At 43.0% G+C, this 15,734-nt stretch overlaps 1 protein-coding gene across 25 annotated transcripts in view; it reads right to left on the bottom strand.

The window, feature by feature from the left end:
- ANK2 (ankyrin 2, neuronal) overlaps window positions 1-15,734 on the bottom strand; it is a 493,620-nt gene that overhangs the window by 136,578 nt on the left and 341,308 nt on the right. For all 25 annotated transcript variants that reach the window (XM_012727793.1, XM_012727798.1, XM_012727801.1 and 22 more), the window contains 2 exons: window positions 7,457-7,555; window positions 4,548-4,646 (listed from right to left, as the gene is read on the bottom strand). In XM_012727793.1, coding sequence (XP_012583247.1) covers window positions 4,548-4,646; window positions 7,457-7,555 — 198 coding nt within the window. The remainder of the gene's footprint in view (window positions 1-4,547; window positions 4,647-7,456; window positions 7,556-15,734) is intronic.

Below are 15,734 nucleotides of genomic sequence, written 5' to 3'. Positions count from 1 at the left end.
TATAGGCCAGAGGTGTGGGGGTCGGGTAGTAAGAGGATTCCCCAGAGACAGAGTGGGGAGCAGAACAGGCAGATGGACAAAGTACACTGCTGAGGGGAGCAGCAGGAGAGAAAGGAGAGGTCTGCCGCGCCATGTGGGTCACCACCCTGGCCAGGGATCGAACTTGTACAGCAGTGGCTGTGGACAGCTTTGTAGTGCTGTGCCTTACCCCACTGCCACACCAGGGGGGGCCCTTAATGTTATGTGTTTACTTTTCTCTCTGTTTTGTAACTGCTGCAAGGATCCCTGCTCTGAGATCCTCCCGGTGGTTGTGGGTGGCCACGCTGTGCTGGGAGACGGAGGGGGGGGCGGGGGGGGCAGCGGCCTGGTGCCCTCTTGACTATCAGCTGCCAGAGAATCTCAGCCTCTCTCAACTCAGAAGGACAGAAAAAGCACAGTTGGAATTCTATTTCTATTGAGAGAGAGATTCTGAGATTAGTCTCTTCTTCCTGTCTTTACCTTACTACAAGTTTAGTTCTTTTAAAATGCAATCCAGAGTTGATAGGTTGGTGTCCCTTAAATGCCAGGGACATTGGCCAAAGAGGAGGAGTGTTGACATCGATGACACCTTTCCCTCAAGTGTCAAGACAAAATGACAGATCTTGTTCAACTTGTTCCCAGATAAATGAGCATAAAGGCAAAATATTAGTGCATCAATTTTACTTCAAAAATAAAGTGCTTGATTTTACTATGAAAACAACTGTCCTGTCTTTGCAGCTCTGTGTGTGTGTGTGTGTGTGTGTGTGTGTTAATACTGGAGTTTGCTTTGAATAAAGGACAGTGATTGCATTCTTTGCAAAATTTTAAAGACAACAATTCTCATCATTTCCCCAAGAAATCAGAGTGGCAAATTAGGGAAAGCACACACTCTCTCTGTTGATTTAGAATGCCGAGAAACGGAGACGCTCTTCCAAGCTGGTGATCACGTGACATGTGACTTTGCAGTGAAAACAACAACACGGAATTCTAACTTCTCACCCCTGTCAAATGTAAGGACGTGCCTCATCTTCACTGGAGACAATATGATTTACCGTAGTAATGTCTGCCAATGAAAAAAAGACCGACCAGTATCATATAAAAAAGGAAATATATGTCTAAAAGTGGAACAAAACAAAAGCTGAAAGCTAAACCTATTTTTTTGAATCTCGATCACAATTTCCATTTTATATGCTGTGTGTGTGTGTGTGTGTGTGAGAATGGAATGTTCCATTAGTATGAGTTTCTGCCTCCACAGCCAAGGATGCTCTGCAGCCATATGGAAACAATTCGTGTGACGGGCAGGCTGGCCAACTGTGTAGGCTTCCTTCCTCTTCACCGCCTAATTCAAATTATTTGTGACAACGGTGAGGGCCAAGGCACGAAACCATTGGAAGCTACACCTGGAAAAGACATGCTCTTTGCATATAGTGGGAGTGTGCGCCCTCAAAATTCTGGGGGTGTAATCAATGGTCATGACATTTTGCAACTGGAATTAAATGTCATGGTCTGAAAATGTGAATGCCCATTAAAGAACAGACTAATCAAGAATCTGTTCCAATGCAGACAGTCTTTTGGAATAAAATTTCCAGGACTGGACAAAGGATAGTGAGCATAAAACTGACAAAAGGATATGAGAGAAACAAAATTGTCTATACAATAGGGTACCAGGAATACAAAACCTGACTTGAGATCACCTTTAACATAAGATGAACAGATAAACTGTTTCTGGAGTCCTCACTAAAGGAATTCCACAAAAATTACAAGAGGAGAACACTATAACATATGTAAGAAAAAGGCCACCATACAAGTGATCACAAACCGTATTTGAGAAAATATATTTATGTCTTCAAAGTACTGAAACTGCGGGCCCTGCCTAGTGGTGCAACACATTGGAGTGCAGCACTATGAAGCTGCCCGTAGCCACTGCAGCAGGAGTTCGATCCCCGCCCTGGAAGTGACCCACATGGTGCAGCAGACCTCTCCTGACCTGCCCGCTGCTCCCCTCAGCAGTGTACTTCATCGATCTGCCTTTCTGCTCCCCACTCTGTCTCTGGTGAACCCTCTGACCCTCCTCATCTCTGGCCTGCCTAAACACCAGCTCTAATATGCATAAATAAATAAAAATTAAAAATTAAAAATCTCTAAAACTTTTTCAAAGCAGCACTTCCTTGATGGCAACGTGGAATTGACATGATTTTTAAAAAGATATAACCTCTGAGCCCAAGGCTTACATGTTGGTAAAGTGACAAGGAGGTGCCTGTAAAGAGCCAGGCAAACTTACCTTACTCCCTAAACATGTTTACAGGTTAGTATGTCTAAACAAAGCTTTTCTGAAAGTGGCTAAGTATCTCCAGAAAGCAAGACAACATCCTCAAGGCAAATAACATTTCTCCAATATTGTGAATTTGACTTCTGCTTCAATATTCCATCCATACAACTTTTACTGAGATCTCAGTTATCTTAAAACAACTTTTCCTGAGCTCTCAGCCTTTGAATGAAGGCAAAATACTACACAGTCACCAAGTAGCTGTCACAACAGACAATTATGCGCTTGTTTTCCATTACATTCTTAGAAGATGCAAGAGAACATATAATCTGAGTTCACAAGTTAGGGTGTATGTGGTGCACTTGGGGTTCCTCTCCCTTTTTTCGAGTTGTCAGAAGGAACTGACGATCCGGTGACCACAGACCTACCTACTTCCTACCCATCCATCTGAAGCCCAATCTTATAACATATGAAATGTGTATCTTAAATTGGCCTGACCAAAGAGAAACACACATGGAGAAGGTCTAATGTCCACCCTCGATGGCCCTAAAGCCTCACAGAAAGGAGCAAAATAATAAAACTGTTTAATGTAAGTTTCTGTATGTTGGTCATCTGCACCATCAAATATTCTGCGTGATAACTCTTCTTCATCAGTAGTGTCTACTTTAATACAATATACCAAATAAAGTGATAGACTTCATCAAATGACTTAGGCATTTGAAAACAACTGAGGTTGTAACTGCAAAAGTCTCTTACGTTAACATTTTCTCACGATTGTTAAAGCTCCCTCACAAGATCTCCTCCAACAGAAGTCTTAAATGGAGCTAATTGTACATGGGAGAAATAAAAAGTACTTTAATCTCTTAATGATAACATACATGTTCTTTTAAGATCTGTTCAAATACAATATGATTATGGTTATCAAAAACAGCTCATTGAATCTGAAAGAAAATTACCCAGCTTGATCTTCTTGAAAAGTCTCCAAAATACATAAATTTCCAATAATCTCTGCACAAACACTAAAACAAGTGGTATGTTTTTTTGAAACCATTATGTTCAGCTCATCATTTTGAGAAAAATAACCAAGCTCTTTCTAGAGATATTAACAACGTGATGCAAGTGTGAGCCCCACCAAAGCAAACCTCCCATGGGCAATGGACCCCAAAGTAGGCATTTATGTCCATGCTTCTTACTGACCAGTCATGCTTTTGAATCCTTATGTAGTGAATCAAGTATTATTCTTATGCCCAAGTTTTCTATAGTCTGTACAGCACTCAGAGGTGGTCTCTGGGCCAGCACCACCATCACTGCCTGAGAAGTTATGAGAAACTGGCTGTCCCTGGTGCCAAAACGGGTTAAAGCACAGCACTGTGGGGCCGTCTGCAGCCACTGTGGCACGAGTTCGATCCTCTGCCAGGGAGTGACCCACAGGGCACAGCAGACCTCTCCCTACCCACCCGCTGCTCCCTTTAGCAGTGTATGTCAGTGGATCTGCCTCATCTGCTCCCCACTCTGTCTCTGGTGAATCCTCTCACCCACCACACCTCTGGCCTGTACCCCAGATCTATATGCATGAATAAATAAATCTTTAAAAAAAAGTAACTGCATACCAAGAATTAAGCTTTAGGCAAAGCAGCCTTTTCTCCCCGTTCTACCACATAAAACAGAGATCAGCTTTACAGTATGATTAAAAATCTGTCTCATTTCACTTTAAGAATCTCAGTTTCACTTCCTACTGTGTACAATTGCTATTACAGTATGTGCATCATAAGGCTTTGGGTCTCAAATTTTCCTGTTTACCTGGGAGTTCTGTAAAGCCCACATTTGGGGTGTGAAGTAACTAAAGTAGTGTGATTCCCACTTTACAGCAGATTTCCCACCGGCATGCTGATCTTTTTGAGAATTGTTAAAATTTAAGGAGAGAAAATACTTTTATAGAACAATACAAAACTTGCATGAATAATTCAAATTTCACAGATGTTGCTGTCATTCTGGGGAGAAAAAAAAAAAAAACAAAAAAACTTCACATTCTTCTAAATGCCCTTGAAGGGAATGATATAGTGTGTATAGATCTAATTTTCAGTTACATTAAGTGAGAGCAGCATCAAAAAATATATTAAAAATGCCGCTGCATGAGCGAACAAACTAAGTTGGCTAATAGATCACAGACGTCTCTATAGTGAGGTGGCAGAACTCATTAAATTGATCTCACAAAGTTGTTGCAGTTCACAATTATTAATTCGAAAAAATGTGAACGAAATACCTGAGACTGAGCATTAATATTGGCTCCCTCCTTAACGAGGACTTTAACGACTTCGGCTTGCCCGGCCAATGATGCAATATGCAGAGCGGTGTTCCCCTTCTGTGTGGAGCAAGCAGAGGAAGAAATATCAGACATCTCCAGACTGTGTAGAAGTAAATCTGCTGAAGTCAATGATTAATTAAATCTTGCATCATGTTCATTTTTCAGCAGTGTTTGATGGCCCCTCTCTGGGGCCCCACCCGTAGTTTCTCCCCCCTTAAGGCACTCATGACCCATCACCACGGCCCCTTGTGCTCTTCCCTCCTTTGTTCTGACCTCTCACCTTCCTGCCCTGACCGTAAGCCTCAGATCTGCAGTCAGCTTGCCAGTTTTGTCCTTTTCCTGACCCTTTATTTGGTTCTTCTTTATTCCCCATATAAGTGAGACCATCTGATGTTTACCTTTCTCCATCTGGTTTACTTCACTTAGCATAATCCTTTCCAGGACGTGTTACCACAAAAGGTATGAATTTGTCTTTTTGATCACTGAGTAATATTTCCACTGTGCATACACAAAGGCATGAATTTGTCTTTTTGGTCACTGGGTAATATTCCACTGTGCATATACAAAAGGTATAAATTTGTCTTTTTGATCACCGCGTAATATTCCACTGTGCATATAGACCAGATCTTTTTGATCCAGGTGTCTGTTTGGGGGCATTTAGGTTGTTTCCATATTTCAGTTATTGTGAATAGTGCTGCACTAACTATAAGAATGTGGGTTTCTTTTCGAATTAGTGTTTTTGTGACCTTTGGACAGAATCCTAGGTGTGTGGCTAAAATCTGCTTGTGAATTAAGTTAGGGGTAAATCTATTAAGGTAGGAAAACTTCTATTAAGGTAGTGATGATTGCAAAGTGATCTTTTTCTTACTGTCAGATATCAGCCATCTCTTCCGTGTCTTTCCTTTCTATTTTCTGCTCACAATTCTGGGGTCATGGTATTACACAGACTTACTTCTCAGTGAATCAAATTATTTGGGATGAGTGTGCAAGCGTGCATGTGTGTGTGTGTATATATATATACGCACGTGTAAGAGAAAAAGGAAAAAACTGCACTGTTTGCAGGATTTAACAACTGAAGAATCCTATCTCAAGGAGCAGCTAGCTTAAAATAAAAAATTACAGAACCATAAGGTTCATTTTTTAGAAGAACTTAGGCATTGTTAGTGGTAAAAAAATAACTCAGCTATATTTTCAGATACTAGAGCACATGGTTGTTGCACAAAATATTTTGGGAATAAAATCAGAGTCTTTACATGAATCACACTGTTATCAGTGATTTCTACCATTTCCTACATCAGAATTCACACCCATAGCATCAAAAACAAATGAAAAGTCATTTCATCTTTTCATAGAAATAAAATATAGGCTAGGACACTAATAAGTGCCTGTGATGTGATTGAAATGAATAATAAAACAACAAATGGACCTCACTGGAGCCTAGAGATTCAGCTGTGCGCATTCTGGCTACTAGTTTTATTTTGGCCACCAGCTCTGTGTGGGAATCTTTGGCAGTTCACATGCTATCCTGAGGATGCTGGTGCCTTTTCTTTAACTGAGGAGCTCTAAATATTTTCTTCTGGATCTACAATTGTTCCATTAAGTTTATAATTAAAAGTGAACCCATATTTTAAAATATCGATAGCATTTACAGGAAAAGGCAGCAATGCACTCCACAGCAACCATACCTGGCCATTTAAGTGAATATACTAATATTAATGTGAACAACTCCGGGGAAGCAAATCACATGATACACAAAGTGCTCTTTAAAGACTCCTTCAAAATTCACCTGATGTGGTCACAGCAGTGTTGACAGAGGACTACGCTCTTCTTATGTTCCAAGCAAGGAGTTTACAGCGTACAGTGGACTTTTAGTTTAACATCTTTGGAACTGCCAGAGGTGTTTGCTTTTGTTTTTAATTACCCACAGAATGTGCGCGTGCTTTACGGTGAGCAGGAACGACCTGCGTCTCCGTGATCGCGGGGGAGGGGCCGTGAGGGAAGCTAGCTGGCCATGGCCGCTTTCCCAGCAGCTGTGGTGTGTGTGTCTCAGTGAGGCTGGTGTTGCCACTGTGTCTGGGACCCTGGTCTCCCACAACCATGTTAATCATCACACTCCTTTCCTGGTCACTTTGTTCCAAATTTGACTATGACTACTATATTCTCCAAATGAAAATTTCACCTTCTAAAGACAAACACCTGTCAACATGGATATTTTTTAAAATATGTCTGCTGCTTTTGAAGTGAGTCCTTACGATGAGATTCAGATATACTTTAGCCAAAGCAGTAACAAGAAAGCATCAAGGTTCCACCATCCCCAGTGGGCCCTGTCCATTTCTTTAAAAAGGAGACTAATTTCTTTACAAACACACACTAGAGTGACAAGACCTAATTTTACAGTAACAATTCGATCCCTGATCTAAAATGCCTATGCCCTTAGACTATAAAGGATTCTGTATATTCTCGTGCCAAGTTAAATAAATATATTAAAAGTAACAGTTTAATCAAAGGATGAAGAGCACTCCGTTTTCAGAGTTGACCACATCCATGTATATTTAAGTGAGTAAACCTTTTTGTAAAAAGATGCTATTGTGTACGAGATTATGATTATGTCTATCAGCCTCTATGTGAATCAAAGGAATGAAGATAAAATATTAGAAACTGTATTGATAGATTTCTTGAGTCTCCTGTTAAGTCTATAAATGAAACCATTCAAACACTACAAAACTTAATGAAAAGCACTTCAGTTTCGGCTCTGCATTAATAAATTTGGTGTCCTGGCAAACCTCTGATACGTCTAACCAAGGAAAGGAGGTTTACATTGTTTACTCTTTTCTACGGAAAATGAGTTTTAGCAGCATGGACTCTACCTTGGTAGCGGAGTCCACGGCTGACCCTCTGCCCAGCAGCTCCTGAACCAGCCCCACGTGGCCCTCCTTGGCCGCCAGGTGGAGAGCGTTGAGTCCATTCTGGGAGGAGAAGCAGAGAAGGTGTTTAGATGTGTGGCAACAACCGCAGATCTCACACAGTAATCATAGAACAGACCAGAATCCATTGTTCTCTCTATTTGCATTACTCAAAGCTGATGCGATCTCAAAGACTGTTTTCAATGGCTGTGAATCAGAGGCAAAAGGATCAGTATTTATTAGAAATCTGGATTTAGGAAATTTTTCGACCTTTTCTCCCCCACTAAGAAATACCTAAGAACTTCTCAAAAGAAGGAAATAAAAGAACAACTATATACCACTTTTGATGCCAGACAGAAATAAGTTAATGTCCAGTTTCTGGAACAGAGATTGTTAGTGCAATTGTCTTACTTTTTCACAAGTGGAAACGTAATGCCCCTTTCATACAAAGTGATTAAAAGGCCAAAAACTAATTGCCTTAAAGCTCTGCAATAACACTAAAAAAATATTTTGCAAGATGGCATTAATTTGTCTTGAGGGTTTTTTCAAACATTAAATAGCCGTTTTATAATCTCTGACGGTACTGCAAATTTCTAGTTCTAACATCCAACCCCTCAGAAATAAATCACATAGCACAGCATTGAAGAAAGTCGTTGAAAATTTTACAAAACATGACAGCTACGTCTAAGTTTATATGGACATGAAGTTTGAAAGCAGATCTTACCAAACCTATAAGAAACCAGTTGTTGCATGGCAAATGCCCCTTGTGGTGGTTGTATCAGTTTGTACTTAATTCCTCTGCAATGAAAGTGTTTGACTCAAAAACAAAATACTATTTGGGCCCCTCCCTGGTGATGCAAAAGGTTAAACACAGCACCATGAAGCTCGCTGCACCTGCTTTAGCATGAGTTTGATCCCAGCTCTGGAGGTGACCACATGGCACGGCAGACCTCTCCTGACCCGCCCGCTGCTCCCCTCAGCAGTGTATTTCGTCGATCTGCCTGTTCTGCTCCCCGCTCTGTCTCTGGGGAAGCCTCTCGCCGCCCCTGAGCCTCTGGCCTGTACCCCAGTCCTGTATGATTAAATTAATAAATCTTAAAAAAAATGTTATTATAGTCCTAGAAAAGGTAACACATAACTCAGAACACACAACAATATAATGAAAGGTAACACATAACAATATAATAAAAACTTGAGTTGCATGGTCCCTGGGTTCTACCAGCATATAAATGGTGTCAACTTTGCTAGCTGTACACAAACAAGCCAGTAAAGGCAAATCTGCTCTTCTTTCTTGGACCAAGGAAGACACTATTTTGTAAAGTTGTTTTCTGATCCAATTATTCAAAGTCTGGTCGCTTTGGAAATGGGAAGTAATTAATTTAAACAGATGTAAAGTACATCACAAACAAAAGCTCATTCAGATGGAAAAGGAAGGAAGCGCAGTGTAGAGATTTGATTGTTCTATCATTTTTATTATTAATTTATCTTTAATAGACAGACTATTCTGATGCCCCTCCAGGTATCACCACGTAGTGCACACACCACTGTCCCCCAGATCCCACCACCGAGGGGCTTCCTCTTGAATCTTAGCCCCTGGGTGCTGCAGTTGTTCATTTTACTTAAATATTAATTTTCTTTATAAATTTACCTTTTTTAAAAAGATGTATTTATTTATGCATACAGAACTGGGGTACAGGCCAGAGGGACAGGGGCGGTGAGAGGATTCACCAGAGACAGAGCGAGGAGCAGAACGGGCAGATCAATGAAGTACACTGCTGAGGGGAGCAGCGGGCAGGCCAGCAGAGGTCTGCCGCACCTGTGGGTCACCTCCGGGGTGGGGATCGAACTTGTGCTGCAGTGGCTTTAGCTTAAGGCCGAACACAGAATGGGGGTCCGCTAGGACCAGCCACTGCTCAGCTGCCTAGTACAAGAACATGACTTCTCGGCTGTCCAGCTAATGCAATCAGCAGGACCAAAGACCACTGGGAGGGACCCTGGGGTCCAGGTCTCAGTGGTCGTGCTGGAGCCCTGCAGTGCTGGTCATGGCAGTGGGTAGGCCACAGGGGCTTCTGGAGCAACATCACGTTTGGAGATGTGGGTGCAGAAGGTGTGGCCGTGCGAACCGCAGCGTCCGGAGCCCCGATACTTCCTACTTTACAGAGCCATCTCCTTCTGCATTCCCCCACGCTCATGGCCCCGAGGCCAGCCTGGCCAGGCCCCGCCATCCCTGCTGAAATCTGGTCACTGACAATGAATGGAAACCAACCGAAGCGGATGACTACCGACACTTCCTTGATAATGGCTTTTTATAAGTTTGACGTTGATAGAATCATATAAATGTGAGTCTTTGGAAACAATGAACAAATTCTCACTGAGCTCACACTGGAGCAAGCTATGGGGCTTTTTGATCTGTAAGTCTCTGGGCAAGTACCACCTGTCACGCCACATCTTTTAGGCTAATGCTATTTCTATACATTATCCTTTCAAAGATGAAACATCACAAGTAGTTAACAGAGACGACCTTGATACTGTTTTGAAACAACTGCATGCACATTAATCCACCTTAAGGGATGTCTCAGCACTTCTATTAAATTTTTTAAAGCAGGATTATAGCATTTTGGTGGCAATCAGATCTTACAATACGCTCCACTCGCCATTTCTCCTGCTGAGTTTACTGACCTATTCTGCCCACGGACAGCTCGTCTAACCGCCTTATTAAAGTAGACTCATATAAAACAGGTAGATGACACAGCCAATAAAATGTTTCATAGAGCCATTTGCGCCTTCTTTACATTTCTGGCACAGACATAGATACGGAAGGGCTCATGCAACAATACTGAGAAACAGACGCAAGAACATACACCTGGATGTACATGAGGTGAGGAGCGTCATCCCCACCCACGAAACTCTTCTGCATCTTCATGCAAGTCCACAGTCACGTAAGCTGCTGTGTTAGTCCACACGCAACGCTGCTGGGTCTCCCAAGGGCTCAGTGCTAGTTTCCAGGTTCTCATGAAAAAAACAGGACACGTGACCCAGCATCTGTCCCTGAAGAGCTCCCACATATTCTGTACTAAAGAGCTGAGACTCCCCTCTGTGTCAGTATACACTTTGCGGATTGGTCAGCTCCCTGGCTTCTGTAATTTGCAAATCTTACGACTTATGGTGTCTCAGACGAATCCAAAAGGGGTAACAAGCAAAGTGCTGGCATTCAGAGCAAGGGTGTGTTATCTGGAGGACTGTCACCAGCAGCTCAAGCTGATTCACTGCTTTTTTGTCATTAAAATGGTAAGAATGGGGGCTCTCTTTGGCAGTGCAACCAGTTAAAGCACTGCACTAGAAGCTCTCAGAAGCCACTGCAGGACGAATTCGATCCCCGGCCAATAGACTTCTCCTGACCGGCCCACTGCTTCCCTCAGCAGTGTATGTCAGTAGATCCACCTTTTCTGCTCCTCACTCTGTGTCTGGTGAATCCTCTCACCCACCACACCTCTGGCCTCTACCCCAGTACTGTAGGCATGAATAAATAAATCTTTAAAAAATATATTTTTTAATGGGGAGGAGGAGGATTAGAAGTCTTCTTGATTACTGGTTGGGATACCCTAACATGGAGACTGGGGCCCTAGCCCCATGCTTGGCAACCCATAAATGTTCAATGAATGCCTGATGCCTGAGTAACTGATAAGTGATTCTACATTAAGTAGGCTTTCTCCAGTATATGTGATTTTGTAAGCTCTGTGCAGTGTTTTTATTGGAGTTTAATATTTTGTGCAAAACTGGCTTCTCACTGGACTTTCCCTGGAAGCAGGGGATAAATACCAGAATTAGGTGGGATTTCAGACAGGTACTATTCTCTCTTCTGTTTCCTGTCCTTGGAGAGCTCCCATTCCCCAGGAGCCTCACTCTTGGCCCCCATGGGCATGTCCACTGCACAGTATCTTAATTCTGCTACACTCTCCTTCCCTTTCTCACCAATGATGACAAGTCTGTGCTAGAAGGAGAAGATCCAGGTTTAACACACCCTTTGAAAATGAGTTGACTGCCATTAAATGAGGCAGTGAAAAGTATAAAAGATAAAACTTGGTCTCTGGAAGCTGTCATCAGACCCCGAATTTGCCAGGATCTGTCTTGGACTTTTCAGTTTTCAAACAATATGAAATACATTTCTGTTGTTTATAAACTAAAGTAAATAAATAATTAATAAAAACTTCTTCAAGTTACGCAGTCATGGTCTGTCACTTGATCTTAGAACCACAGAACTGTATTACTGAAGGGATTAACCAAGCTCCAATCTTTCCTCCGTTTTTACTTTAAGTTGAAACGAGCAAAGCCTGGCATGGGTATGATACCATAATATTCTAGAATTCATTACAAAAGTCTTTTCTAATTTTGATACATTTGGATATTATATTTCTAGAGAGAGGTCTAGAGGAAATAATTGTCGTCTTTAACTACTGGCAGAGACTAGGTTTATTTCTTATTCCACAGAACACAAATGAGAATTCATGAGAAATTAGAGTCCAAGGAAACAGAAATAGGATTAATGTAGAGTCTATGATTTTTTCTAACTGTAGGAATAAAGTACAATTTCTGACCTAGAATCACCATGTGTTCATAACATACCATGGTTACTTCATGGTATATTATGAGTTAATATAGTTAAAAGCTTAGTACTGAGTCTGACACATAATAATAAAGTCTAATGAGTTGTAGCAGATTTCAAGTAATTTGCTGCTAATTCTTAATTTTAGCATTTAAACCATGATGAGTATAAGTAACTCAAACAAGTTCTATCTTTGGGGTCCACATTGTGTTCTGCTTTAGTGCTTGGTAAGTCAAATATTAAAGAAATATTTGACCTATCATTTCTTATAAAAATTAATTTAACCAAACAAAGGGGCCTTGTGAAAAATGACACTAAAATAAGGAGAAGGAAAAGTTTCAGTAGTAAAACAGCACTTCAGTTATGAATTATGGACTTTTCTTATTCATGAGAGCTGGGGTGGGGGTTGCCAGGGCTCGCCTGCTCCAAGATGTGTTCTCAAGAGCTTTTGTTCATCTGTGTTTTGGACTTGTTCATCCTAACCTGAAGTCCTCTCATTTCCAAGAAAGAGGCTGAGTATACAACTACTTGTATACAACCACCTCAAGTTATTTTTCCACAAGTTCATTAACACCCAGGTAGTCCCTGATGGCAGCCACAGCAATGGATGGCTACTTAGCAATGGACCCGAATTCTCTTCTACACATCTATTTACTCCACTTCTAAATGTGAAGACATTGTCCTCTGAAAATATATTCAAAGATTTTGAAAAGACTGAAGTTATTATTTTGTAATCATAATCAACACACACACACACAAAAGAAAGGACTTCATGAGACCAGAGAGGATGGGACAGGATAGGGGAGCTTCCACAGAAGCCAGGGAAATACAGTTTAGAATAAATAACCAGAAAAAAAAAACAGAGAATATTAGACTATGAGCAGGAAAAACCAGTGATGGCAAAGGGACTAGAAGATTCTTAAAGGCACAAAGAAAAATAACTAAGCAGAGAAATGATTCCACCAGGCACACCACAGACGCTCACCTCTCACATGATCTATGTTTGCACACTGCGATCTCAAAGGCTGCTCCGCACATGCATTTAGGTTAAGCTCTTCCCTCTGTGGGGCCTTCCTGGTAGCTTAGGGTTTAAGTCTCAGTTATCTCACTGTGGCAGCCTGAGTTCGATCCCCAGCCAGGGAGCTGACCCACCTGGCACAGCAGAACTCTCCTGTCTCCCTGTGGCTCCTCTCAGCAGTGCATTTCAGTAGCTCTGTCTATTCTGCTCCCCACTCTCTCTCTGGCGAATCTTCTCATGCCCTGAAGCTCTGGCCTACACCCCAGTTCTTATATGCAAAAGCCAAATAAATAAAATCTTAATTTTTAAAAAATAGAACACTCTTCCCTCTGTTGATCTCCAACTGCAGGATTGGAGATGGAATCCCAGAACTCAATGCTAGCTAGACCCTGCCATACCGTCCTCCAATCATCTACAACCTCACCAACACTACACCACCATCTCTTTGGGTCCTATGGACTAAGTTCATCATACTCTTTATCCCTGCTCGTCCAGCCACCAGCTCAACCCCTGTCGCTTCAAACATCACCACCACAACTGCCAACTACCTCCCCCTTACACTACATCCCCAGAACACACACATGGAGCCTTGAGCAACATCTCCGCACCCCAGCTCTGGTCTCTGAATAGTGCCTGTTTGTAAATGAAACCCGAATACTGCTTCCCTACAGCCTATCCGAGTGGCTGACAGATTTACTCCTGCACCAAGCAAGCCGGAGACTAGAGAGCTCTACTTAGGGTCCTCGCCCTCCTTTTTCATAAACCTCCAGTGTCATCAGCCTGAATCTACCAGATCCCATCCCTCCTCCCTTGATGATTTTCACTTTTAATACGTTATCACTTTTTTGACATACACATTAGAGATTTTCCCAAACTCTCATTTCAGGTTCCTAACAGGTTCTCTGCCCTTGACTTGCCCTGTCTTCGTGAGATCTGTTCCCTGGTGACACTATGGACTTTGTCAGTGACCGAAATGTCACCCTCCTCCGGGACCTTGGTGTCCAGCTGATGCTGGTATGGGCTGTTAATTTAGTCATTGCACCACCACTGGTTCTTGTCCCATAAGAGAATTCACAGACATTTTAGGTCAGATAGCAGAGAAAAACAACTTTGTTCAAGAAAGTAAAGTTTATTTAGAGGAAGAACAACAGTAGAGACTTCAAGGCTGCGATGTGAGGAGGGGCAGAAGACCCCGTTATGGGCCCGTGTCTAGGGGGCATATAAACCCTTTTTTCTAGGCCCTCCCTGGTGGTGCAACTGGTTAGGACACAGCACTGCAAGCTAGCCGCAGCTGCTTCAGTGTTGAGTTTGATCCCCGGCCAGGGAGGTGACCCACATGGCGCTGCAGACCTCTCCTGACCTGCCCGCCGCTCCCCTCATCAGTGTACTTCATTGATCTGCCTGTTCTGCTCCCTGCTCTCTCTGGTGAATCCTCTCACCGCCCCTGCACCTCTGGCTTGTACCCCAGTTCTGTATGAATACATAAGGAAAGCTTTAAAAAAAATAAAAAATAAACCCTCTTTTCTTTATTCTATAGGACAGATTGGGGAACAAAACAGGCAGATATACTGAAGTACACTGCTGAGGGGAGCAGCAGGAGAGCCAGGAGAGGTCTGTGGCGCCGTGTGGGTCACTCCCTGGCGGGGATGGACTCGTGCAGTGGTGGCTGAGAACAGCCTCACAGTGTTAGACCCTTGCGCCACCATGGAGGGCCCCATTTTCCAGCTCTTAGCTTAGAGTTTACCCCCTGTCCGTGGTCTTATTCTGTCAAGTTTTACTGTCTTCATTTAGTCCTCCTGGTCTTTCTGTCTTCATCTCTGGAGTATGTCTTGGTTAACACTTGTTGGAATTTACTGTCCTCATGTCCAGCAGCCGCTTTAACTCTCCCCAGGTCGCTGCCTCACTGCCCCTGAAGCTGCCTAATTAACCCTAACTTGCCCTGGGACAACCCTTTGACCACTGAAGGCTGTCAGTCAGGCTGCCGGCCAGCTGCAACCATCCTCACCCTGACACCTCCAGCCTGTTCCTCTTCCACACGGCCCACCTCACCCTCACCTGTGTGAATTGCACATGCAATAATCACTGAGTTCGCTCCCGGAATGTGTCCTAGCTGACTCGCCTTTCTCTAAGCATTGTGCACACACATAGCTAACGCACCTTCCTGGTTGAAAGTCTCCCTCGGCCCTCAGCACTGGACATGACCGCAGGACACAGACAGGCTGGCTGGTCATGACCCCGGTCCCTAGTGCCGTCTGGCAACCATACTTGATCACCCTTAGCCATGCTGGCTCCTCTCTCCCAGATGATTACTTCACACCTCTCCTCAATTTCCATTACCTCCTCTTAAGTCTCAGAGGATGACCTTGACTCATATTTCACTGAAAAAATAGAAGCAAATAAAAGCAAGCTTCAGTCCACTCCCAGCCCCAGCACTGCATCAGCGCTGGATCCACAGCCTGTATGGATGTGCACACACCTGTCCCGTGTCTGAGCCTCATGCCCAGGCAGACGACCCCCAGGGCCCCTGCTCCCATGTACTCAAGGGCGCCAGCCAGGTCTCTCCTTCTCTCTCTTTGGCATCTGCTGATTTCCTTCCCATCAATGAAACAAACTATACTTAC

This window comes from Condylura cristata, unplaced genomic scaffold (assembly GCF_000260355.1).
Source record: "Condylura cristata isolate star-nosed mole 26May11 unplaced genomic scaffold, ConCri1.0 scaffold00021, whole genome shotgun sequence".
Taxonomy (NCBI): Eukaryota; Metazoa; Chordata; class Mammalia; order Eulipotyphla; family Talpidae; genus Condylura; species Condylura cristata.
Note: the sequence above shows the minus strand (reverse complement) of the source record. Positions and strands in the feature narration are given on the sequence as shown.